This window comes from Bubalus kerabau, chromosome 22 (genome assembly GCF_029407905.1).
Source record: "Bubalus kerabau isolate K-KA32 ecotype Philippines breed swamp buffalo chromosome 22, PCC_UOA_SB_1v2, whole genome shotgun sequence".
NCBI lineage: Eukaryota > Metazoa > Chordata > Mammalia > Artiodactyla > Bovidae > Bubalus > Bubalus kerabau.
The window spans coordinates 36,534,823-36,560,595 of NC_073645.1; the positions used below are offsets into that span (position 1 = coordinate 36,534,823).

Sequence of the window (25,773 nt, forward strand, 5' to 3'; positions counted from 1 at the left end):
TAACAAAGTAAAATCCAAGCTTATGAAAATAAACTTCATTGGAAGTACCATCCTTCCGGTGACTAAAACTGTTATGGAAAATAATTTTCTATTAAAACATTTATTAAGAAATCCCTAAATTAATTTCATTGTTAGAGGCAATGCAAGAATTGTTGTTGTTGTTGAGTTGCTAACTTGTGTAGGACTCTTATGACCCCATGGACTGTAGCATGCCAGGCTCCTCTATCCATGGGATTTCCCAGGCAAGAATACTGAAGTGGGTTGCCATTTCCTCTTCCAGAGGATCTTCCCAACCCAGGGATTGAACCCACGTTTCCTGCATTGGCAGGTGGATTCTTTACTGCTGAGCCACCAGGGAAGCCCAATGCAAAAATATGTTTTCTTATTTAAACTCCATTAAAACATTTAAAACATGCATTACCCCAAATTTTCATTTTGGATCAGCTACTTAATCTCTGTTTGGGTGATCCAGATTCATAAATAAATTACATAATCTCACTTAAAAAACTGCAGTCTAAACTTTTAGTTATCTGATGTCTTGAGCAAACAATCCAGATAAACATTATTCATGCAAGCTTTTCTCCATCCTTTATTGGGTAATTATCTAGGCTCTCTGAGTCATCTTCAGAGTCAAATGTTCAATTACTGTCACTGAAATTTTATAAAATTACATAAACATCAATTATAAATCCTAAAAAACAAATGACACTATAGCATATTTAAAGATTAATTTATTTAAGTATGCATATCATATAAACTTTTTATCATAAAAATATGCCCCATATTAAATAAATTTAAAGATACGTAATTACTTATATATAATGCTTTCAACAGAGTTCATTATCATGAATTCTTTGATTCCTGAATCTGTCTTTGTTTCCCCTCCTACTGCTGGATGCAGAATACAATAGCCCCCGCAAGAAGGGGCAAAAAACAAAGGTACTAGGCTGACCAGTCTCACTTATCATGGATGACGCTAAGATGCTCTCCGTAGTCAGCACTATGAACATACTACTCAAACGTAAATGAGAACTTAAGCAGAATGAGTGACCTTCAAGAGGTTTTTCACATAAAGTATACTTCATTATCACTGAAGATTTAACTACTAACAAGCGAGGTCTAAGTTATTTAACTGTTTCTGAGCCCTTTGGGGTAATGTCAATACCCAGCTTCCAGTTTCCACTCTTGAAAATATTTCTCCATTGTGCGTCTAGATTTCAAGGTGCCCACATTCACGGTAGGTATGATTTTCTGCGGCTTCAGCCACTGAACAAAACGTTTCATCTCTAGGTAGCTGCTGTGTTCACTGTAAGGAATCCCTGCAATACAAAAGATAGTGCTTACTAAACTAATAAAAAAAAACTGCACACACCCAAAATAAAATAAAAGAGAAAAAGAAAGCAATCCAAGTATTTTTGCCAAAAACTCCTTGGTGCTTTTTTTCCTGATAACAAAATTTGCTAGTATTTTTTACAAATTGTTTTTCCTTTGTTCAGTCCTTAAGTTGTGCTCAACTTTGTGCGACCCCATGGACTGTAGCATGCCAGGATCCTCTATATATGGGATTCTCCAGGCAAGAATACTGCAGTGGGTTGCCATGCCCTGCTCCAGGGTATCTTCCCAGGTTAGGCATCGAACCCATGTCTCCTGCCCACTGAGTCACCAGGGAAATCATCTATTACAAATAATAAAGATTAAAATTATATAAACACTTTTGAACATTAAAAAATCCTATTACTTTTCTACGTGAGCTTCCCTGGTGGCTCAGATGGTCAAGAATCTGCCTGCCAATGCAGGAGACCTGGGTTCAATCCCTGGGTCTTTTCTACTTTTCTATGTAGATACTTAATGATATGTATTTCTATAGATTCTTATATGTAAATAGATTTTTTCTTTTTAAACAATTCTTCCCTTTAGCACTTTGCCCAGCTACTGATTTCATGAAAATTCTAGAAGAAATATGAGTAAAACCTGAAGGGTAACAAGCAAAAGATTCTTGACTTCCAGAGCAAGTAAGCAGATTCCATCCCCAAGCTTTGTACACGTAAAAAGGAACAAAAAAGAAAAAAAAGATTAAGTATTCAAAATCTCATTATCTTCTTTACTGAAGATCAAATACCACAGAGAAAGGGTCCTGGTTAGAGTAAACTAGGGTCTAAAAATGTCTCCACTGGCCACTATAGTCATAAGCCAATTTCTGAGGACAGAAATGATTAATGTACTCCAAAGATGAAAAAATTAAAGTCAAGTGTGTAACTCTTGCTGTCACCACATCCATCACTGTCTTCGTATTCTCAGTGCCACAGCATCATTTAAAACACAGTGGTACCACCCATTTCTCCTTTCAAGTAGTATATTGGGTTGGCCAGGAAGTTCTACAACCTCCCCGACATGTCACTGATAACACACACGGGTTCCTCTGTATTAGTCATTGCCTACTAGCTGTACTTCTTTATATGAGTTTACAATGTACTAAAGATACAGGTTTAGAAAGTGAGGAGCAATTTTCACCTGTTAAATTCTTAAAGATACTTTGGTACCTCTTTTTTGTTGGATCTTAATTTTACTGCTTTTTTTTTAAAAAAAAAAAAAGTAAACTAATTCCAAATATTAAGAGTAAAAGCAAAATGAATATACCATATATTGAAATGTTTCCTTTGGTCTGGGGAATAATATCTGCTAGACGAGTTAACTTGTTAGAATGCGTCCAACCTGTCGGTCGAAAAGCCAAAATCTGATTGTATTTCCCACCGCATTTCTTCAAGTGATTCTGTAAACCCTGTTTAAAAAAAAAAAAAAGATATTTATTTAATGGTTGGTGAAGATGGGTAATGTGGAATAAAACAGAAAGATTAAAATGTTGCATCAGCACAGTTTGGGGGAGTTTTCAGTTGTGAGCATTGGAAAACCTAGCGCTGTGCTCCTCACCAGAAAATAAAATAACGGAAAAAAAATGCTCCCCTTTGCTTAACTGAAGTTGTGTGTGTGTGTGTGTCAGTAGCTCAGTCGTGTCTGACTTTTTGCCGCCCTTATTAGAGGTATGATACTAACACTGATAAATATGAGTCCATACTCTCCATGCATTTACACCAATAAAGGACTGACGGATGGATATAAAGGTGGAAATAACTTTACAACTGATTATACTCAGCACAGACATACATTGTAAGATGCACAGTAGCTCTTATCAAATGTTTACTCCTTTTCACCCTTTATACATGAACTAGAATAACTGCAAAACTTCTCAGGCTGCTGTAATTAGAAATAAAACGCTAATACATTTTGAGCAGAATAGAACTTTCCAAACTCAGGTTATCACAAGTGAGGACATTAAGTAAGATTCTTAGAAAATCAGTGACCAAGGTTCAACCTTTGAAAGATAAGAAAAACCCAGATTAAGGCAAAATGGCATGAGGGATATTTAAAAAAAAAAAAAAAAATCTAATACTTTTTGGCTAAAGACTAAACCCAGAGTGTCAAAGGCTTAATGTAAATTTATAATAACATCCTGCTGCTGCTGCTGCTAAGTCGCTTCAGTCGTGTCCAACTCTTAGCAACCCCATGGACTGCAGCCCACCAGGCTCCTCCGTCCATGGGATTTTCCAGGCAAGAGTACTGGAGTGGGTTGCCATTGCCGTCTCCATAATAACATCCTAGTTTTATTTAAAACAATAAAAAACCTAAATAGTATATAGTGTCATCTTGGATTTCCAGAAGTCTCCTTTTTCTTCTTTAACCATACATATAAACTACTGAATTTTATAAAGATGCTGGCAGGAAGTTCTGAAGAAATCATAAAGACAAATCCACTCATCTACCTATTCATTCATTCAATAAGTATCTGTTCCAGGGGCTGATGTTCAAGTGGTCGGTGAGACAGAGCCTTCACCTTCTGGAAGCCTACAGCAGAAGGGGAAGACTTCCATAAACACCACTTTCTGAATCCTTTTCTTTTTTTTAATGGAAACAATGTGCTCTTTCTTTTTAAAACTCTCATCATCTATTACACCATCAGCACCTAGGAACCTTAGATTGATCTCTTCAGAAAGGACTTATTTGTTTATAAACTCCTAGAAATGGAATAGCTAAGGATTTGCCCCTAATTTCCCTTATAAGCGGATGAAGAGTGCCACTTTCTCTCAATCTCAGCATAGGAATACTACCTTTTTAAAAAGTATGCCTATTTGGTAGAAGACAAACACATCATTTAAAAAAATTTTTCTTCTTATTATCTAGAGGCTGATGATTTTATTGTGTTTATCAGACATTAATATTTCACTGGCAAATTAATAATAATCCTTTGATTTCTTTTTTATATCAAATAATGATCTTTTGCTAATTTGTACACCTACCATTAAACAGTCATATATCTTACCAACTACTATCCCTCCTCCAAAAAAAAAGTTTCAGTTACAGATATATAAGTTTTCATTACCATATCCCTGGCTCTGCAAATTTTCAGGTTTTTGTCTTGCTTAGTCTAGGATCTAGCTAATATAATACTCTGCTTAATTACTAATCCTCTTCTCTTCCTGTCCTCACAAAGAAAAGAAAATGACAGGAGCCAGGTTTAGAGCAATTATACATGTAAGATCATAAACTAAGAGTCCAACTTTCAAAAATAGGTCATCAAATTTATCCATTCTTATGTGTCTCTGTAAAAACACTTGGGAGAACTGAATCAGAAGTAATTTCTGCTTTTTATGAGACAAATTAGAGTTACCACAAAAACATCATTAATCTGTGCCACAAACAAAAACACAGGATATCATCATCTAAGCCAAGCACACAGGAAAGCCTGCAACCACCACCAGCCATTCATTAACCGCAACTGGAGGACTGCTATCATGAGGAATTTTATTATGATTTAGTCAACATAGAGTCCCTGATCTATGACTTGTTTCTCTGTTTACTGGTAACTAGTTTGTGATAAAAATGCCTTCAGTAGATGCTACTGAAGTTATTTTTCAGTATGTAAATTAATCATCTATAACTAATGTTTTGCCACATCCCATCAATCAGGTTAAAATCAGGGGTGGTAGTCAATTACGTTCTTACTTATATGAACCTGGGATGTTGAACTAGGTAGCATGAGTGCTATTATTTATAGCAGAGGCCTCCAACCTCTGGGATCTAATGTCTGATGATCTGAGGTAGAGCTGATGTAATAATAATAGAGATAAAGCACACAAGAAATGCAGTGTGCTTGAATCATCCCCGAACCATTCCCCTCACACCTCCCAGTCTGTGAAAAAACTGTCTTCCACGAAACCAGTCTCTGGTGTCAAAAAGGCTGGGGATCCCTGATTTACAGTGTTTCTAAGTCTTTCAAGCCGGCCTCAGAAACCCTGACAACTGTATCATGTTTATATTTGCACAAAAAAGTCATTATCTCTGATGCAATAAAACTATTTTGCCTAGTTTAAAAAATTGGCTTTAAGTACTAACTAAAATGTAGCCTTATGATGGTAAACATCTGCTTCTGCTCCACCTGCGTTTTGAGGATATGAAATTGTAAAAAGAATGTCATCAATATCTGGTCACTTTAATGGAAGAAGGGGAAGAGCTACAGAAAAATACCAAAAACATACAACAAATAATGGAAGTAAGACAAAGATTTCAGATATTCTTTTTTTTTTTCTTCAAAGCAGGTAACTGCTAGGTTTTTTTTTTTGTTGTTTTTTTTTAAACATACAGTTCAGTGGTTGTTGGGATATAGTCACCAAGTTGTGTTACTATCACTGCTGTCTAATTCTAGAACATTTTCATTAATATCTCCACCCACCCCTGCAAAGAAAACACTGTTCTCATTAGCGGTTGCTCCCTATCTCCTCTCCCTCAAGCCCTGGAAACCACTAACCTATTTACTCTCTCCAGATTTACCTATTCTGGACATTACATATAAATGAAATCACAAAATATGTAGTCTTTTGTGTCTCTTTCACTTGGCATGTTCTCAAGGCTTATTCATACAGTAGCATGAAACAGTAATTTATTTCTTTTTACAGCTGAATATTTCTGTTTTATGTACATAACACTTCTTTTTTTATCCATCCATCATTTAATGGACACTGGAGCTGTTTCCAGCTTTATGGCTACTATGAACTATGCTGCCATGAACATCTGTGTAGAAGTTTTTGTGTGGACATTATGTTTTAATTCTCCTAGGCATATACCTAGGACTGGAATTACTGATCATATACTCACTCCATGTTTAATTTTTAAAGACATTAACAAATTGTTTTCTAAAGCAGCTGCACCACTTAACGGTCTTGTTAGCAGTACACGAGGTTCCAGTTTCTCCATATCCTCATCAACAACTGGAACTATCTTCCTTACTACAGGTATCGCTGTGAGTGTACAGTGGTGTCTCACTGGCTTTGATTTACAGTTCCTTGATGGCTAACAGTGCTGATCCTCTTTTTCTCATGTGCTTACTGGCTATCTGTATACCTCCTCATTCATTCCTTAGCCCTCTGCTGCCTCTGGCTTCCTCCAATATTACTTCACTGAAATAGTCCTTGTGAACGTCATCCTTTCCTTATATGACCTCTCCACAGCACAAGGTACTCATAAACATTCTTTCCTGAAAATTCTAGCCCCTTCACCTCCATAATATTCTGATTCCCCTACCCATTTTGTCCCCTTAAATGGATCATTTGTTCAAATGAAACAAACTAAGCAAGAAATAACACAGTAAGATAAAAATCATAAACATATGTTATACCCTCCTCAGGATATCAGTGTTCATTTTTTGATTAAGCAACATTCTCATTAGCCTCCATGCAAACTGGATGCCTCTCAAATTTAACATATGTTTGCAAAGCTGGCTTAAACACTAATGGACAACACTATGACTTGATTATCCTTGAGATTTTTATGAATTACATACTCATGGAAATAGGTGCCAAAAGGATTTTATCATAATCTCATGAAAAGAGGAGAATTTCCTTACTCAAGGCATAGAACTAAAATATTAATTTTCCTTACACTGTATCAGTGTTCTTATTTATGACAGATATAGTAATCAATACCTACTAAGCTATTTCAAAAGGCTCCATAAAATTGTTTCATAAATATTACAACAAAATTAAAGATATATTTTTTGGTGTACATCATGTTCTTTACTGCTTTTAATACACAGGTTTGATGTATTCCTTTGCAAGGTGTCAAAATGTTAGTAAAAGGAATGAATCTTAGTATCTGAATAAATCTGACAAACAAACCCCCATAAATTACAGGGAGGTCACATCATATATATCTTAATTTATACCTCAGAACTAACACTAGAACTTTCTTTTAAAATACACTTCTACTATTTCATTTAATCCTAACATATATATTTTCAACATATATCAATGGTATAGTGGCTTAATAATATACAGAATAGACCTGAAGAAAAGAATGCCTTAGAATTCTTCATTCATTTCCCCACTCGTCCAGGAAGAAATGGAAAATAATCTTACAAATACAAGGCTTGAATGACCAGAGAGATGCATACATTTTTCTATTTTTGTTTCTTCCTTCCCTAGCTCCTAAACTCCTGGTGAGCATATGAATCACTCTATACAGCTGCACCAAAAAAACTTAAAAACATTTCAAATTCACTTAAAAGATTTTTTAGGGCAAACTACTTTGACTCCATTGTAACTGAATTTCTCTACCTTAAATGCAAGTAAAATGGCATTCTAGTTTACAATCATCAGATTGCCTTTTCTAGTTCATCCTAAAGACGTATCTCTTGAGTGCTTACCTTAAAATTAATTTGCATCATTGGGAGAAGGTGAACCAGTGAATTGCACATGTCTGTAGTGATGAAGGAACTAACTTCTGGTATATTGAAGCACTGTAATGTGTTATATTTTTCTTTGGACACGCCTACTTTTGAACCCAGAACATCGGCAATGGCTACAGGAAAAGTTCAAAAATAATAAGTTATAGTTCATGAAAAGATTAAATAACAACTTAATCAACTTTAAAACAAGAATTTACCAAATAGAAATTAAAAACATTCACACTTGTGCAATAATGTCTCAAAAAGGCTGAATAATTTTCTTGGTTAACCATAAGGAACAGAGAAGGCAATGGCACTCCACTCCAGTACTCTTGCCTGGAAAATCCCATGGACGGAGGAGCCTGGTAGGCTGCAGTCCATGGTGTTGCTAACAGTCAGACGCAACTGAGCAACTTCACTTTCACTTTTCACTTTCATGCATTGGAGAAGGAAATAGCAACAGATTTCAGTGTTCCTGCCTAGAGAATCCCAGGGACAGAAGCCTGGTGGGCTGCCGTCTATGGGGTCGCACAGAGTCGGACACGACTGAAGCGACTGAGCAACAGAACCATAAGGAATAAATTGTGAGAAATCCAATAACTTATTTTTAAAGAACTAGTCTTTCAAAATTATAAAAGATGGATGGAAAGGGGTTGAGGGAGGGGGAAAAAATAAGTTTGCAGGAGTTAAAACCCTGACTTTATCATTTTACATCTTAGTATTTGACATTATGGGACCACAGTTAAGAAGAAATGGAAAATACTTTGCAAAATAGTACCATACTAATCTAGAAAAATTACAGTTGCATTTCCAGAAATCATTTAGGAACAAAAACTAAACCTGTTCTCTAAAATAATTAATTGATAATTATCATCAAAAAGTGCAGTGAAACTATGCACCAGTCATCTCTCAGTCTGCTAAAATATTAATGTAGCGTGGGCTTTTGCTCTATACACACTTTGTAGATATAAAGGCTACCATAAACAGACTTATCAAATGTTTCCATTAAGTCTTTCAAAGTTTAAAGGAATTAAACTCTATCAAATTTTTCTTCAACTTCAAAGGTAATACTAAACTGTTTCAGGAAATAAATATCGAGCACAAGAACGAAGCTTGAAAGGGCTTTATGCAAAAAGAATCTGATCCTTGTAATACAGTAATGTAAATTAGCTATAGCTATCACGCACCTAGGAAGATTTTCTCTTTTCCAATAGAGTAAGTGCCACAGACAACAAGAGCCCGTGGGTTTAGAGTTACAGTCTCAAAGGCAGCGTTGATGGCAAACTGGATAACCTCTTGCTGAGATGGAAAAGAGTATTCCGGGCTGCAATATCTGTAACATGTAAGTACAGTCTTACTAAGAGAACAACAAGAAAGCCATAGCATTAAGTCGGATGCTATTTTACAAAAGAAGCTTTGTCAAAATTACATACAATAGCAGGATAGTGTATTAACACCTCTGCAGTTACCTCACCAGTGCCTGTGGTTAAAATATTTGTTAACAGCTATTGATTATTTATGATGGAATTTCACATTTTCAATGTACCTTTTTCATTATATTTATCACTCTCAAATAAAAAAAACTGCATTTTCTTCCTTCAAGAATATTTCTACTTAGCTATTTTAGCTATGAATTGTAAACCTTAATATCTTCTTTTCTTAACCCCAAGCCCTATCAAAGAAAATACTATTGATAGGGATTGTCTTTATGGACTAAAGAATTCTGCTTTATCAAAAATATATATTTTTAATAATGAAATTGAACATGAATTTGATGAAGTAGCACAAAATCAAGTAGTTAATATTCACATGGTTGTTATTCTCTCTTAGGAGATACAGAAATATATATAGTATTATAGGAATATAGCAGATCTAGTTGTGTCTACCTCAATATAATAACACCCAATGAAAAATAGTACTATTAGTATTAACTTTAACACTACTATAGATATTTGACATGAAAGTTCAGCACTTTTTCACTAAAAAACTCATAAAGTATAAACATCAAAGAAATATACTCTTTGCTGGTCAGCTATAAGAGCAGACAAAACTCAGTCTTCTCTCCTATAAAAACCCACAAAGAAATTCAGAATGGTATGTAGACTAAAGTAACAATAAAAAGATTTCTTTTAAAACATTATTTTCTTAATTCACCTAGTATTTAAGTACATATAGAAGGATGGAAAAATTAGCAATAGTGTTAGAAAACTGGATATGGAAGATCATCTCTTACTAAAATATGCCATCCAAACTCAGGTCTTACTGAGACAGATTGAAATAGTTAACATCATTTCTGAAAAACCAATCAGAGGTATTTTAACAATAATAAAAAGACAGGGGATTAGATCTGACAGAGTGCCTGAAGAACTATGGACGGAGGTTCATGACACTGTACAGGAGACAGGGATCAAGACCATTCCCAAGAAAAAGAAATGCAAAAAGGCAAAATGGATGTCTGAGGAGGCCTTACAAATAGCTGTGAAAAGAAAAGAAGCAAAAAGCAAAGGAGAAAAGAAAAGGTATATCCATTTGAATGCAGAGTTCCAAAGAACAGCAAGGAGAGATAAGAACGCCTTTCTCAGCGATTAGTGCAAAGAAATAGAGGAAAACAATAGAATGAGAAAGACTAGAGATCTCTTCAAGAAAATTAGAGATACCAAGGGAGTATTTCATGCAAAGATGGGCACAATAAAGGACAGAAATGGTACGGACCTAACAGAAGCAGAAGATAGTAAGAAGAGGTGGCAAGAATACACAGAAGAACTGTACAAAAAAGATCTTCATGACCCAGATAACCACAATGGTGTGATCACTCACCTAGAGCCAGACATCCTGGAACGTGAAGTCAAGTGGGCCTTAGGAAGCATCACTAGGAACAAAGCTAGTAGAAGTGATGGAATTCCATCTGAGCTATTTCAACTCCAAAAGATGATTTTGTGAAAGTGCTACACTCAATATGCCAGCAAATTTGGAAAACTCATCAGTGGCCACAGGACTGGAAAAGGTCAGTTTTCATTCCAATCCCAAAGAAAGGCAATGCCAAAGAATGATCAAACTACTGCACAATTCCACTTATCTCACATGCTAGCAAAAACAGACTGGTTCCAAATAGGAAAAGGAGTATGTCAAGGCTGTATATTGTCACCCTACTTATTTAACTTATATGCAGAGTACATCATGAGAAATGCTGGGCTGGAAGAAGCACAGCTGGAATCAAGATTGCCGGGAGAAATATCAATAACTTCAGATATGCAGATGACACCACCCTTATGGCAGAAAGTGAAGAGGAACTAAAAAGCCTCTTGATGAAAGTGAAAGAGGAGAGTGAAAAAGTTGGCTTAAAGCTCAACATTCAGCAAACGAAGATCATGGCATCTGGTCCCATCACTTCATGGCAAATAGATGGGGAAACAGTGGAAACAGTGTCAGACTTTATTCTTTGGGCTTCTAAATCACTGCAGATGGTGACTGCAGCCATGAAATTAAAAGACGCTTACTCCTTGGAAGGAACGTTATGACCAACCTAGATAGCACATTAAAAAGCAGAGACATTACTTTGTCAACAAAGTTCCGTCTAGTCAAGGCTATGGTTTTTCCAGTGGTCATGTATGGATGTGAGAGTTGGACTGTGAAAAAAGCTGAGTGCTGAAGAATTGATGCTTTGGAATTGTGGTGTTGGAGAAAACTCTTGAGAGTCCCCTGGACTGCAAGGAGATCCAACCAGTCCATTCTAAAGGAGATCAGTCCTGGGTGTTCATTGGAAGGACTGATGCTAAAGCTGAAACTCCAATACTTTGGCCACCTGATGGGAAGAACTGACTCATTTGAAAAGACTCAGATGCTGGGAAAGATTGAAGGTGGGAGGAGAAGGGGACGACAGAGGATGAGATGGTTGGATGGCATCACCGACCTAATGGACATGAGTTTGAGTAAACTCCGGGAGTTGGTGATGTACAAGAAGGGCTGGTGTGCTGCAGTACATGGGGTTGCAAAGAGTCAGACACGACTGAGTGACTGAACTGAACTGAAAAAGACAATGGGGCTTCCTAGGTGGCGCTAGTAGTCAATAACCCCCATCCAAGGCAGGAGACATAAGAGACATGGGTTCTATCCTGGGTTGGGAAGATCCTCCTGGAGGAGGAAATGGCAACCCACTCCAGCATTCTTGCCTGGAGAATCCTATTAGTCAGAGGAGTCTGGTGGGCTACGGTTCATGGAGTCGCAAAGAGAAAGACACAGCTGAAGTGACTTAGCATGCATGCACTCAAAAAGACAATGGCTTATACTATAATGTTGATAGCACTTAGGAATTCAAGACTGTTGCTTATAGATTACCTTTTGGAGAAAGGAACAACATAATTCTGAATATTCAGACACAGACCTCATTCTCTATTTTCTTTTCTTCATAATCACACTTAATTGTTACACAGATACTTTGAAAGGATAACCTTAAAGGATGTTTTCCTAAAGTTTGCTCCCAAATTTCAAATTTTCCTTCCCTGTTTCAGCAACAAGATTCTCATACAAACCATATTTTCAAAGGGATATTACCAAAAAAAAAAAAAAATTGAGCTGGAGTCAATTAAGACATGTAATCCCAGAGTTGTCCTAAGTGTATGTTTTTTCAACCATCTTTCTGTAAGTACTTAAAATGATAATTGACAATAAGTCATTCCTTTGATTACCTAAGCACAAGCTCAAATTATTCATAATATACAGGGAAATGCTGTCAGTGGAAAAAAGAAGCACACAAACAAAGCTTCTCTTACGTTGTATCTAAGTAAAGCGTGTGGACTTTGTGGCATCCGAGTAGAGAACGTTCCATGCTGGGGTCTGCTCTGAAGTCTCCCGTGTGTAGTATGACATGACCGTCAGGAAGACAAAAAAGGATCATGACAGCACCCGGACAGCTGAACACAAACGTTTCAAAGGAATATTATTTACACAGATCAAAGCATCTAGAGAAAGAGTATTCATTTCAATATCAACAAGTTAACACACTTTATTAACTGACCACAATGATATAGCACTGTACTACAGAGAAGTGTAGCATTTTAATGTAAGGGAATTTATGTCACATACGCAAAAAATTGGTGTGCAGGAAAAGGTTAATTCAGCAGGCCAAGGCTGGTAAAACTCCACACATCCTCAAGAAAGGCCTGTCTTTAGGACTAGTCCTTGGGAGATGAGTTTTGAGTCCTTGGAGCATTCTGCCTGCTAAGAGTGTTTTGGATGCCGCACACATTGGGCCATGTGTTACTAGTTTGATCAGATAGTTACTAACAGCGGTGAATACTTGTTTTTTGCTTTAGTGGAACTGGAGTCTGAGTACTGAGGTCAGTCATATGGGTGCTAGAATTATACACTGCTGTTGCTGTTGCTGCTGCTGCTAAATCGCTTCAGTTGTGTCCGACTCTGTGAGACCCACCAGGCTCACCATCGCTGGGATTCTCCAGGCAAGAACACTGGAGTGGGTTGCCATTTCCTTCTCCAATGCATGAAAGTCAAAAGTGAAAGTGAAGTCGCTCAGTCATGTCCGACTTGTAGCGACCCCATGGGCTGCAGCCCACCAGGCTCCTCGGTCCACAGGATTTTCCAGGCAAGAGTACTGGAGTGGGGCGCCATTGCCTTCTCCAAAATTATACACTACTGACTTTCAATACAATCCCTGGATACTAAGGCTCAGCTGAGCTTCCCTGGTTGGTCACAGGTCCCATGGGTTGTTAGGGCTTCCCTGGTGGCTCAGATGGTAAAGAATCTACCTGCAATGCAGAAGACCCTGGTTCGACCCCCGGGTCAGGACGATCCCTTGGACAAGGGAATGGCAACCCGCTCCAGTATTCTTGCCTGGAAAATCCCATGGACAGAGGAGCCTGGTGGACTGCAGCCCACGGGGTCGCTATGAGTCAGACTCTTAAATTCTAGGAAAACACAGGAAATAACTGGAGAAGGCAATGGCAAGGTAGTCCATGGGGTCACGAAGAGACAGACAAGACTGAGCGACTTCACTTTCATTTTTCACTTTCATGCACTGGAGAAGGAAATGGCAGCCCACTCCAGTGTTCTTGCCTGAAGAATCCCAGCGATGGCGGAGCCTGGTGGGCTGCTGTCTATGGGGTCGCACAGAGTCGGACACGACTGAAGCAACTTGGCAGCAGAAGCAGCAGCAGGAAATAATTACAAACTTCCCTTTCCCTGAACCCAAAATCCATACCTCAGTGACTTCACTGGAGAATTCTATGAAACATTTAGGGAAGAAATAATAACAATTACTATATGACACATTTCAGAAAATAGAGCAGAAGGGAATATACTTCATGAGGTCAGTATTACTCTGATATCAAAGTAAGACAAAAGTATTATTTTAAAAAACTGTAGACCAATAGACATTGTAAAAAAGACAAAATTCCTTAACAAAATATTAGCATATCAAATCTACCTATAAATTTTCAAAAAGGGTAATACATGAAGACTAAGTGGGGTTTATCTCAGTAATATAAGGCTGGTTTAAATCCATTTTTGTTATTTTCCACATTAACATTATAGAGGAGAAAAATTATATTATAATCTCAATAGATGCCAAAGAAACATTTGACAAAATTCAACACCCATTCATTATCACAAACTTCCAGCAGAGGGGATTTTCCTCAAAATTCATAAAAGGCATCTATGAAACACCTATTGCTAACATCATACTTAATGGAGAAAGACTGAATACTTTCTTCTTAAGATTAAGAACATGGGAACATGTCTGGTCTCACCACTTACATTTAACATTATCTGAAGGTCTAATCCAGTAAAATAAATAAGAGAAAAAATACCAATCTAAATGGAAAGAAAGAAGTAAAACGAAATCATCTTTATTTGTAGACATATGTGGACAATTTTCAAGAATCTATTAATACAAAAAAACCTACAACAACTAATGATCAGGTTTAGCAAGGTCTCAGGATGCAAAGTCAAAGAACAAAAATCAGTTGTCCATCAAGAACTGAATGGATAAAATAATTGTATTATGTCATTCAGTAGATACTACGCAGCAATAAAAAGGAGCACATAACAGCATGGATGAATTTCAAAAATGCAACACGTGACAGAATCCAGATACAAAACAGGAGTTACTATATGATTTCATTCAGATGAATCCCTAGTAAAGACAAATCTAATCCACAGTCACAGAAAACAAGATTTTCTGAGTCCGAGTTGGAGTTTGGGATTGACTGGGAAGGAACACAAGGAAAACTCCTGTGGTAGGGAATATTTTCCATATTTTTATTGTGGTGGGAATTACATGGGTGTATAGTTTTGTCAAAATTCAACAAAGACTTAAAATAGGTCCATTTTATTTATGTAAATTACACCTCAATAAAGTTCACCAAAAAAAAAAAAAAAATCAGAACTGGAGTTGTTATAATTGGTGATTAAAAAAATAAACAGCAGCAAAGTTAGCAGATAAAATCTCACAGGCAATCTGAAAAAAACAGCACTGGCCTGGAATTTAGGAGACTTTGGTTTAGTTTTAATTTTAATTCTCCAGGTATCTATGATCTCTAAGGTACATAAGGATAACATTCCACGGAAAGTGTAAAGATGCGTAGCTGACTGCCAGTTGTATTTTGGCACTGTGAATCCTGACAGTACTTAACATTTAAAAAAACGAGGCGAAAAAGAAAAAATTCTTTCAAGAAAAAAATCTTCCAAATCTTTAGTATCAAAAACCTAAAGGATTTCTTAAAGGAAAAAAAAAATCCTCTAGAATCTGAATGGAGTACCAGCTGTTAATTTATATAAGTGATATTAAAGAAAATGGCAAAAGGTTATCTCTTAAAGAACAGCAGCAATATGTTAAAAGATTAAAAAAAAATAAGAGTCTCATATGTAAAGCACAGTAATTAAACTGTATTAAAAAAGGGTTAGAGAACACTTAGAGAATCTCTCTACATTTAATCTTTGTTTCTGTATTGGGTATATTTTGTTTTTCCAAAAGAAGAAACACATTTCACTTGTGTTTTTTTTTTTTTTTTTTTTTTTTTCTGATTAAACAGTTTTATTTTATTTTATTTTTTTTAAAATTTTATTTTATTTTTAAACTTTACATAACTGTATTAGTTTTGCCAAATATCAAAATGAATCCGCCACAGGTATACATGTGTTCCCCATCCTGAACCCTCCTCCCTCCTCCCTCCCCATTCCATCCCTCTGGGTCGTCCCAGTGCACCAGCCCCAAGCATCCAGTATCGTGCGTCGAACCTGGACTGGCAACTCATTTCATACATGATATTTTACATGTTTCAATGCCATTCTCCCAAATCTTCCCACCCTCTCCCTCTCCCACAGAGTCCATAAGACTGTTCTATACATCAGTGTCTCTTTTGCTGTCTTGTACACAGGGTTATTGTTACCATCTTTCTAAATTCCATATATAAGATTTGCCAAATATCAAAATGATTCACTTGTTTTAAGAAATATCAAGCTAATAGTTTCAACAAAAAGTTCTTAAATAACCATGCAATGTGTTTTCCTTTTGAATATTTAAAAACAGGTTGTCAGTGAGGTAACTTTAATACTTACTGATTGGCATCTAGCAAAATAACCTTGATACCATTCACTATACATTCAGTGTCTATTGGCAATGGATGGATATATTGTTCTTGTACATGAAGTTTGCTCTTCAACAAATTGCCAGTTATCTGCAAAACAGGATGCACTTATTGCTGATACATGAAAACACTAATTAAGTCTTTATTTCATATCTACTGAAGAACTCAAGCATCTTAATGATTTCCTTGTTCTTTCACTTATATATTCATGTAAACCTATCAGAATGCCAGGAAGGACTTTCTAAAATGACTGCATCACAACTTTGCTTAAACACTATCACCGACTTCTCCCTCACCTGTAAAAAGTCTATTACCCAGCATGACACACAGAATCCTTCATGATTTGGCCCCTACCCATTTCTGTGGGTTTATCTACTGTTATTCCTTAGCTTGTTTTTAGCAACTGAAGTTCCTGGAATGGCTATACTTCTCAGGTGTCTGTTCCTTTACACACACTCTTCTCTACCTGGAAGGCTCTCTTCTCTTTCTTTTGCCTGGATCTGGAATCAGACAGACCTGTGTTCAAACTCTGTGTCTGTCATTACTAGCTCTGTGACTTGGGGCATGCTACTTAACCGCTCCAAGACTCAGTCACTTCACTAATAAAAAGAGGATAATTCAAGAATACTTAAGGATTAAATCAAATTCTATCCAAAGTCCTTAGTAGTACACATTAAAATGCTCACCTTTTAATGATTAGTTCAAGGTGTCTCTTTCATCATGAAACTTTTTCTAACCTTAGCCTAGGACACAGTAAAGCCCCTGACTTCTCCTTACTTCTAGGCATCTGTTTACTTTTCTACTACAAATAGAGAGCCCACTGGAGTACTGGTGAATGTGTAGGCTGTAAGCTCCCCGAAGTTAGGTATTTTGCCATGAGTATCTTTTTAGGCATTCAGTAAATATTTACTGAATGAAACATGTTTCAGTACATCATGAGCTATCTGTTGTCTCCATAAAATAAAGCATATTTAAAAAAATCTATTGTAACTATCGACAATAACTCATTTGATTTTAGAGTCTAAAATGTGGAATCTGCTTTTTCATATATTTTCTAGAAAAATGATCTTACAATTTTAATTATTTTTTAATCAAACTGCTTAGAAATTCACTGCCTTCCACAAAATCAAGAATTGAGAATATTAGAACTTACCTTACTACAATAAATGGGAAACGTGAAGTTTTTAGACAATCCAGCATAATGATCAGAATGGAAATGAGTGAGAAAATAGGCAGTACAACCTTCAACCCATCCATACTGAAAGGCATCGACCGTAAAGCCAGTTCCTACAATGAAAACATCAGAGCAGCTGCTTTAGCAAGAGTGAAGTAAAAGTTACCCAATTTGCTTATATAGCAAACGCTCTTACACCTTTACACCTCATGTCCAACTTAACTTTACAATTTAATTTAAAAATCTACACCACATAAATTCATCAAAGGATGATCCTAGAGATGAAAATGAGTCTTGTAAGTTTACACTAAATATACCCAGTATAGTCTTTAAGAATAACTTTGCCAAAAAAAAAAAGTACTAAGCTACAAACCAGTTATTTGGCTAGCTGAATGTTTTCATGATACTTACTAGGCACCTAGAAATCCTTTACTTCTGTGAAACAGCAAAAGGGGAATGCTATCTTTCTTCTAAAACATGAAATCTCAATAGGGGTGACATTGACCTGCTTCTGGCAGGAGAAAAATGGTTGATGACCCAAATGATCTCACTGGCCCTCCCAAGAGTCACAGAACAACAATAGGCAAATAGATATCCATAGTATTTGAATTTCATTGTGGGAGGTGGGGAGCAGAAAGAGAAATGAGAAAAAAAAAACAGCCTAAAAAGGCTCCCTAGAGCAGCAATTATGAAAAAAAAAAAGATTGAGCTGTTGTAAAATATGCAGGTAAATAAGCATACCTCCACAATTCAACAGAGGCCTATCCACACATGGCCCACTAGTTCTGGGCTCACTTTAAATATATAAATTTAATCAAAATGTGCATAAATGCTTTTCTTCACATAAATATTTTGAGCAAATTATAATTTATAGTATCAAAAAAGCACATTAAAGAATCTTCCTGAAACCAAGTGCATTTTGGCAGTTTTATAGTCTTTTCAGAAGGGTACCTGGTTTCTTCAATAATAAAATTCATTTTACTACACATTTCTCTATTAGCTCTTCTATGAAGGCACAAGGAATTAAAAAAATATGAAAAGATTATGAAAGTAAATTATTACATGGTTTAAAAATGGTTAGCATTTATTATGACCTGTGTAACCCATGACATTTTCCTTCTTTGAAGCTTTTTCAGTTCAGTTCAGTCACTCAGTCGTGTCTGACTCTTTGCGGCCCCATGAATCGCAGCACGCCAGGCCTCCCTGTCCATCACCAACTCCCGGAGTTCACTCAGACTCATGTCCATCGAGTCAGTGATGCCATCCAGCCACTTTGCATTTCTCTTAAGTTCTTAGAGGCTATCTGTTACCATGGTTACTTACAGAAATCCTTTCCTTCCTCTGTATTAAGCTGATCTATACTAATTTTTGTCAAATCTGTAATATCTATATAGCTAGTACAGTATCTTGTATATGGTGGTGGTGTTAGTCACTCAGTTGTGTCCAACTCTTTGTGACTCCATGGACTGTAGCCCGCCATGCTCCTCTGTCCATGGAATTCTCCAGGCAAGAATACTGGAGTGGGTTGCCATTCCCTTCTCCAGGGGATCTTCCCAACCCAGGGATCGAACCTGGGTCTCCCACATTGAAGGCAGATTCTTTACTGTCTGAGCCACCAGGGAAGCCCCATTTTGTATATAGAATATGTTTAGTAGAAGTTTGCTGAATTAAATGGACCAAAAAAAAGATTAAATAGGCAAAAAAAAAATATCTGTTACATAAAAAATAAGGGAAACACAAAAAATTGTTTCACATGCACACAACATGAGCAATGAACATGAAGTTTAAAGAAGTTGCGTCTTTGTAGATATATTAAGCGTTGCTACTTTGACTTACCAGGTATTTTCTTATAGAATGGGCATGTCCTTTTCCTTAATTCTCCTGCATTAGATGACTCTGAGATTTTTGTGTTCTCTCTTTGCACTCTGCCATGAGCTGATTTTATGAAGGCCTTGTCTTTACTTAAATTGCCTGTTCTAGGTACTGTCTTCTTAAGGTGACCTGGATTCTTCTGATGTCCTCCTTCCTGCAATGAATCTGACTTTTTAAGTCTCTTTCTTTGACGTTGTGACCTCTTATCAGAAAGCTCCACAGAGGGCTGACTTTCACTTAAATTCTTTGCCTCTAATTCTAAATCACTTAAAGATTTTTCTGCTTTCCTCTTGCGCTGCTGGGACCTCTTTTCATTAGGACTTACAGCTGTATTGAAGTTCATCCCTTCTAATGAACTTTCCTCCAGCAATTTCTCTTTTCTTTTGGGCGGCAGTCCAAAATACACACCTATATCCATCTGCTTCATTACCTTAGTAGAAGGCTGTGTTGCATGACACTTAGGGCCAGAGGGCAACATTTTTGAAGGCTTAGCAACAGTAGGTGTACTAGAAAATGTTTCTGAATTTAAAACTGGAACTTTATTGTCCAGCATATCATCTAATGCCTTTCTGCAGAAACATGTTGAGTTTGCGTTGTTCTTAGCACTGGAATTCTTATTTGATAATTCTCTAGTTTTACTTTGGGTTGGGTGGGAAGAATGACACCCTCTTCCCTGGTTTTCAAAACGTTTTGACATTTTACTCTTAAGTAATGGAAGAGAATTTTGATTGTAAACAGCTGATTCTTCAATCACCTGTTTCTCTTTATTTGATTGAGATGAGCGGAATTCTGGCTCATCAGGTTTTGCTTTAGAGGCTTGGTAACTAGGAGAAGTAAACCTCTCTGCTAATGCAGGTGGAAGCAACATAAAATCATCATCAGTATATGCTGGATGACCCTGTGAAACAATTCTCTTATTTTGGAAAGTAAGTTGAGACGAGTCATTAGGAGAGTTGCATTTATACACTTCTTCATTGTGTTTATCCTGCGTTAAGAAGCCGTCCACTTCGGAGGCCTCCTGGCCCTTCAGTAAGGGCTCATATAGTTTGTTAAACAAACTGGAGCTGTTGCCATCTTCTTCTAGACTGCCATCTTTAGAGCTTTCCATGAAAAATAGTTCCTGTTGTGAATCATCCAGCTTATCACTTGTATCGTAAGTTTCTTCATCACTTTGAAGTGGAGAATAGGAGATTTCACAGTTGCTAAAGTCATTTTCTGGCAATGGCAAATTTCTGTGTTCTGGGTTGTTTTGGCTGTCTAATTCTTCAGCAAGAGGCAAACCAATTCCTACCAGTTTGTCACTGTTAACATGTCCTGTAAATTGTGGGACTTGTTGGGAAGTTTGGCTATTTGTCAAAGAAGAAATCTTTTTATTGGTTTCAGTTGGAGACTGAGAGCTTTTTAGACACCGTGTCACTAACAAGGGATCAGTTGAAACATTTTTTAAGTTTTCTGTTTGTTTCTGATGTGGAGACCATCTTTCCTCAAGGCTACATAGAAAGTCTGAATTAGTTTCACTGAAACTCGGCCCTGACCCATGGGAAGGATCCTTGACAGGACTATTACCAGCCCTGCTTTGAGCTAGCAGAAGGTGAGTGTATCTCTGGTAATGAGAAGGAATTGTTGAGGAACACTGAAGACCATCAGGACACTCTGAAAATTTTAATAAAGAAAAAAGTATTACTGGATCAAAGCACAGAATAAGCTTTGACAGTATTAGCACTATAAATTAACAGGTAAGTGGTTTAACAGGTAAATAATCAGCCCTACTTTGCAGCCTTAGGACAACAGCTATCTTTATACCAACAAAAAATCAACACACAATTATCAGTAATCAAGTATGGTTTTACAAGGTGCTACTTATTCTTAAATATTCTTTTAAGTTTCAAATACTCTTTTCTTGGGAAAAAAAAAATTAAGACTAACACCTTTTTCTCCCCACTAAAAGCTTTCACAAAGATGAGTTCCTCCAAAATGCATGTCATGCTTGTACGAGAAATCCCGTCAGTTTCACTACATCTCTATTGCTCAGGCAAAAAAAGGAGAGAAAGCTGGTATGTCTGTATCATAAGTTTAACATTCCAGACTAAAATTCTACTCCAATTTTTGTCTTATCAGGCAACACAGATGTATGACAACCGCAGTACCAAATTAGGTTCCATTATTTAATATTCACACTGTATACAAAAACAATAATACCAATCTTAATCAGAGTTGTCCACACACTAAACATTTTAGATTCTGTTGTAGATTTGCAATTTAATTTGATAAATTGGTTAATAATAAGGCTTAAGTAATCTGGAAACTCCCCTGGCATACTATTATGATTGAGAAACAGTATGGAAACCGTCTTGGCATAACCTCCCCCTTGTATGTCACCTTCCAGGCCTATCAAAAAATGACTCCCTCCACCTCCAAAGGGCTGGCCTTGTGGCTCAGCTGGTAAAGAATCTGCCTGCAACGTGGGAGACCTGGGTTCCATCCCTGGGTTGGGAAAGGCTACCCACTCCAGTCTTCTGGCCTGGAGAATCCATGGACTGTATAGTCCATGGGGTCACAAGGAGTCAGACATGACTGAGCGACTTTCACCTCCAAAAAAGATATTACATTAAATTGGAAGACTTCATTGCTTAAAACTTAAAACTAGCTCATAAAAGTATATGTTAAAGAACTCAAGAACAATCCACCTGAGATTCTGTTCAAAGGAGTTTATCAGTGAAAAGCAAAGAGAAAAATCTCTTTGAGGTGGCTTCATCTGTAAGACATTTTACCCTGAGGGGCTCATTATGGGACTTCAATTTCTGATTTTCAAGCCACTGAAAACCAAATTACTAGCATTTGTTGAGGCTTTCACTTTTACAGGAAAGACTAGTGCCAGTTTTTTTGTTGTTGTTGTTATTTTGCATCTTTGCAGTACTTTAAAATGAGAACTAGAGGTTAATAATAAAATGTCTTTTGAATCATAGTTAACTGAAAGCCATATTGAACATTACTTTTATTTTACTGAATTTTAATTCTCTGAGATTTAAAATTTTATATATGGTATATAACTTTAAAATATACAAAATAAATCATCAATAACAACTTATTCTCCATATACTATAAGTAGGATTTATATTACATTTAATTTACATATTAATTCTACGTATTACATTTAATTCTACATATTAAACATGACATTTAACTATATAGTTTAAAAGGTAACAAAAATGTAATATTACTTCAGTTCTCATTTGGCACAATTATTTACTAGAATCTTAATAAACTAACACTCCTTCCTAGTTCTTCTTTCTGTACATTAAGAATGTATGGTATTCTTGACTTCAAGAATCCTGTGGACTACATTCATGATTCTCTAAAAGTCTGTTTCACAAAATATAATGTGGGCAAATTGTTCAACTTTTAAGAACACCAAGTGCTCAGATGGTAAAGAGTCCGCCTGCAATGAGGAGGACCTGGGTTCTAGCCCTGGGTCAGGAAGATCTTCTGGCCAAGGAAATGGCAACCCACTCCAGTATTCTTGCCTGGGAAATGCCATGGACAGAGGAGCCTGGCAGGCTACATCCATGGGGTCGCAGAGTTGGACATGACTGAGCGACTTCATTTCACCTCTATTGGATATCAATTGCTGTTGTTTAGTCACTAAGTCAAGGAGGGCATGGCAACCCACTCCAGTATTCTTGCCTGGAGAATCCCTATGGACAGAGGAGCCTGGAGGGGTGCAGTGTCTGGGGTCGAAAAGGTTCGGACACGACTGAGTGACTAAGCACAACACAGTCGCTAAGTCATGTCTGACTCTTTGCAACCCCAGGGACTGTACCCACCCCCACCAGGCTCCTCTGTCCATGGGATTTCCCAGGCAAGAATACCGCAGCGGACTACCATTTCCTTCTCCAGGAGATCTTTCCAACCCAGGGATTGAACCCATGTCTTCTGCACCGGCAGGTGGATTCTTTACTACTGTGCCACCTGGGAAGCCCATTAGATGTCAATACCACCTACCTTATGCAGGTAAAAGTAGCCTACTATGTGCTCAATTAACATTTATGAAAAATCACAGATGTTTTGGAACTCTTATGAAATAATAAAATGCATTAAAACTTTCTTTTTTGGCCATGAGGCTTATAGGATCTTAGTTCTCAAACCAGGGATTGAACCCATTCCACCTGCAGTGGAAGAAAAGAGCCCAAACCACTTACCACCAGGGAATTCCCCATTCAAACTGTTTTTCAGGTTTGCAATACTCTCTACAGTTATACCAATGACTAGTATCTTTTTACCCTCACAAGAAGGGTAACAATGCATCATCTTGTTTCCTTCAAAGGTGAGTCATTCCTAAGAGTATCTCATCTCACTTCCGGTTTACTACTTATCTGGTTTCCTTCCTTCCTTCCTTCCAGATTGTTAAGTCTGGCCTCACTCAGGTCTTGTTGACTATTTCGAGCCCACTGTCTTTTTTGGAATCTTACCTGTTCCGGAGACTGGTGTGGAATCCAAACACTCAAAAACATGCCATCGAGGTGTTTGACCTAGCAAGGAGGAAAAAGGCATCTGGCAGTTGGGACAGTACCCATCATAAACCGGTCGTGTCTTTGGAGACATATGTTTGTTTTTTTGAGTCCTACAGCGCTTTTCTGGAGTGGCCTCCGTGTCTTGGCACTGTTGAATACCATCTCCACAAATGGAGCTCTGACTGGAAGCTACAGATGTCTGACTGTCTGTTTCTCTAAGGCATGTTTCCGGTGTCTTGACCTTCTTTTTAGTTTCTACAGTCCTTTTTTTATTTCTGTTTCGTTTTGACTGGTGTTGTCCATCTGTTGCTTTTTCAACAGAATCTGGAATATTCTCAGAGCAATTATTTGGATGTACTCGTTTTGGTTTTCTTTTGGATTTGTATTCCCAGATGTCTTCTTCCAAAAAAGCATCTTCTAACATGGCAAAATGATACTGATCATTAAAAAAGCACTAATCTTAAGCAAGTTGACAATCTGTTTCTTGTTACAAAATTATTAAAGGGAATTATTTTGCTGAGGAAAAAAAAGTAACAAAAGCTTACTAACTTAATGGGACTCTAAAGCTCTGGTAATGAATATATTGGGAAACCACAAACCTCTTACCTAAGAACACTTGCTGTTCCATTTATAGCACAGTAAAATTAACAGGGGTAGCATCTGAGTTTTCCATTGTGTATACTTCATTCAGGTCTCTTGGCTTTTTCCAGGACTTGATTCATAAAAGTAAGAATCAGTAATACTTTGAATACCAAGTCCTAATGGAAATCATAGGTTTAACAGACTAATTTTAGAAGGAGCTTTGTAAAATCCTTATAAAGCTCCTGTCAATTCTTTTTCAGCTGGACAACAGTCCAAATCACAAATCCAACCACAGTCCCTAGGCAACTGACTCAGCAGGTGTTCCAAACACTTAATGGCTACTTCAGCTTGCTAGTAACACCATAATCAAATGTGTGTGATTGGCAAAAGAAAAGTAATAGCCCTTATCCGTGACTCCAGGTCATTCAACACCTTCGGTTTCCTGGGTCAGTCCAGTATCTTCCTCCAGCGGCAATGAACAAAGACTGCATAATGAACAAACAAAATTCAAGTATGAGAAGTTGTACCTGCATCGAGACCACCCACACGCCTAACTTCAGATCGCAGAGGTGATCTGCCTGCAAGTGATCAGCTTTCTTTCCCACCAGCCTCAAAAACCAAGGTTCACCTGCCTGATGACACCCACCGGCTCGACCTCCTGTTTGGGCATTAGAGACGGCAAGGCCAGTGGAGGGGGCCCTCATTCCCCTCCATTCCCCAGGGCTGGGAGTGAGGGAGCTGCCAACACAGCCCGCTCCGCAAAAGCCATCGGTGCCCCCCCGCCTCTACTGAGGGCAGGCGCCCACCTGCCACCCTCACCACCCCCACCTCCATGCGAGGAGCTCCAGCTGCGTCCGCTCCCCCCGACACCCCTCGCCCGCCCGGTCCCCGTGTTCGCTCCTGCACTTTCACGGCACTCCCTGGTAATAAAATGCGGCGTTCATGTAAAAGCCAAGCCATTGGTCAGTCCCTCCCAACTTAAAAAAGCCTACTCCTTTACCTTTCATGTCGTGGCGGGAACAGCTTCCCGTGACCAATGCTGTGTCGAATCGGCTGTTCCCGGTCTAAAAGGGGAACTTGGAAAAGAAAAAAAAAGTTTGGGCCCTTTAAGTTCTACAGATTTATTTCGTTTTATTTTAGTTCTAAAACCTGCTAATTTCCAAACTGAAGGGTGGGGAATTGTTCTCTTGGAGCTTCTAGACCGGCCCAGTGGCCTTTTCCTTGTTGAATCTGGCGTTCTGAATGTCCAGGCTCCCCTGG

General features: G+C 37.6%; 1 protein-coding gene and 1 long non-coding RNA gene across 6 annotated transcripts; one reads left to right on the forward strand and one right to left on the reverse strand.

The window, feature by feature from the left end:
- Window positions 1-716: 716 nt before the first annotated feature.
- Window positions 717-25,652, reverse strand: DCLRE1A (DNA cross-link repair 1A). 3 transcript variants are annotated; one of them, XM_055560667.1, is made up of 11 exons: window positions 25,514-25,652; window positions 24,538-24,998; window positions 23,890-24,348; window positions 19,385-21,073; window positions 17,528-17,661; window positions 16,346-16,464; window positions 12,544-12,684; window positions 8,962-9,107; window positions 7,754-7,908; window positions 2,638-2,779; window positions 717-1,319 (listed from the first exon to the last, which is right to left on the reverse strand). In XM_055560667.1, exons 2-11 carry the CDS (start codon window positions 24,557-24,559, stop codon window positions 1,159-1,161), a joined length of 3,168 nt encoding a protein of 1,055 aa, XP_055416642.1. In that variant the 5' UTR covers window positions 24,560-24,998; window positions 25,514-25,652; the 3' UTR covers window positions 717-1,158. The 3 variants fall into 3 exon arrangements, with proteins under 3 accessions (XP_055416642.1, XP_055416645.1, XP_055416643.1); XM_055560670.1 differs by having other exon boundaries at window positions 23,890-24,447; XM_055560668.1 differs by having other exon boundaries at window positions 23,890-24,998.
- On the forward strand, window positions 20,435-25,144 carry LOC129636932 (uncharacterized). Of its 3 annotated transcripts, none has more exons than XR_008707220.1 (3): window positions 20,435-20,573; window positions 20,894-21,011; window positions 24,934-25,144. It is a non-coding gene; the product is annotated as an uncharacterized LOC129636932 (long non-coding RNA). The 3 variants fall into 3 exon arrangements; XR_008707219.1 differs by having other exon boundaries at window positions 20,437-20,573; window positions 20,910-21,011; XR_008707221.1 differs by having other exon boundaries at window positions 20,439-20,573; window positions 20,804-21,011.
- Window positions 25,653-25,773: the final 121 nt, after the last annotated feature.

Coding starts and splice junctions, on each gene's coding strand:
- DCLRE1A (XM_055560667.1), bottom strand. CDS start 24,559: ATGGAACAGCAAGTGTTCTTAG. Junction 24,349..24,537: donor GGAACAGCAAGTGTTCTTAG/GTAAGAGGTTTG, acceptor TTGCCATGTTAG/AAGATGCTTTTTTGGAAGAA. Junction 9,108..12,543: donor ACGCTTTACTTAGATACAAC/GTAAGAGAAGCT, acceptor TACATGTTACAG/ATATTGCAGCCCGGAATACT.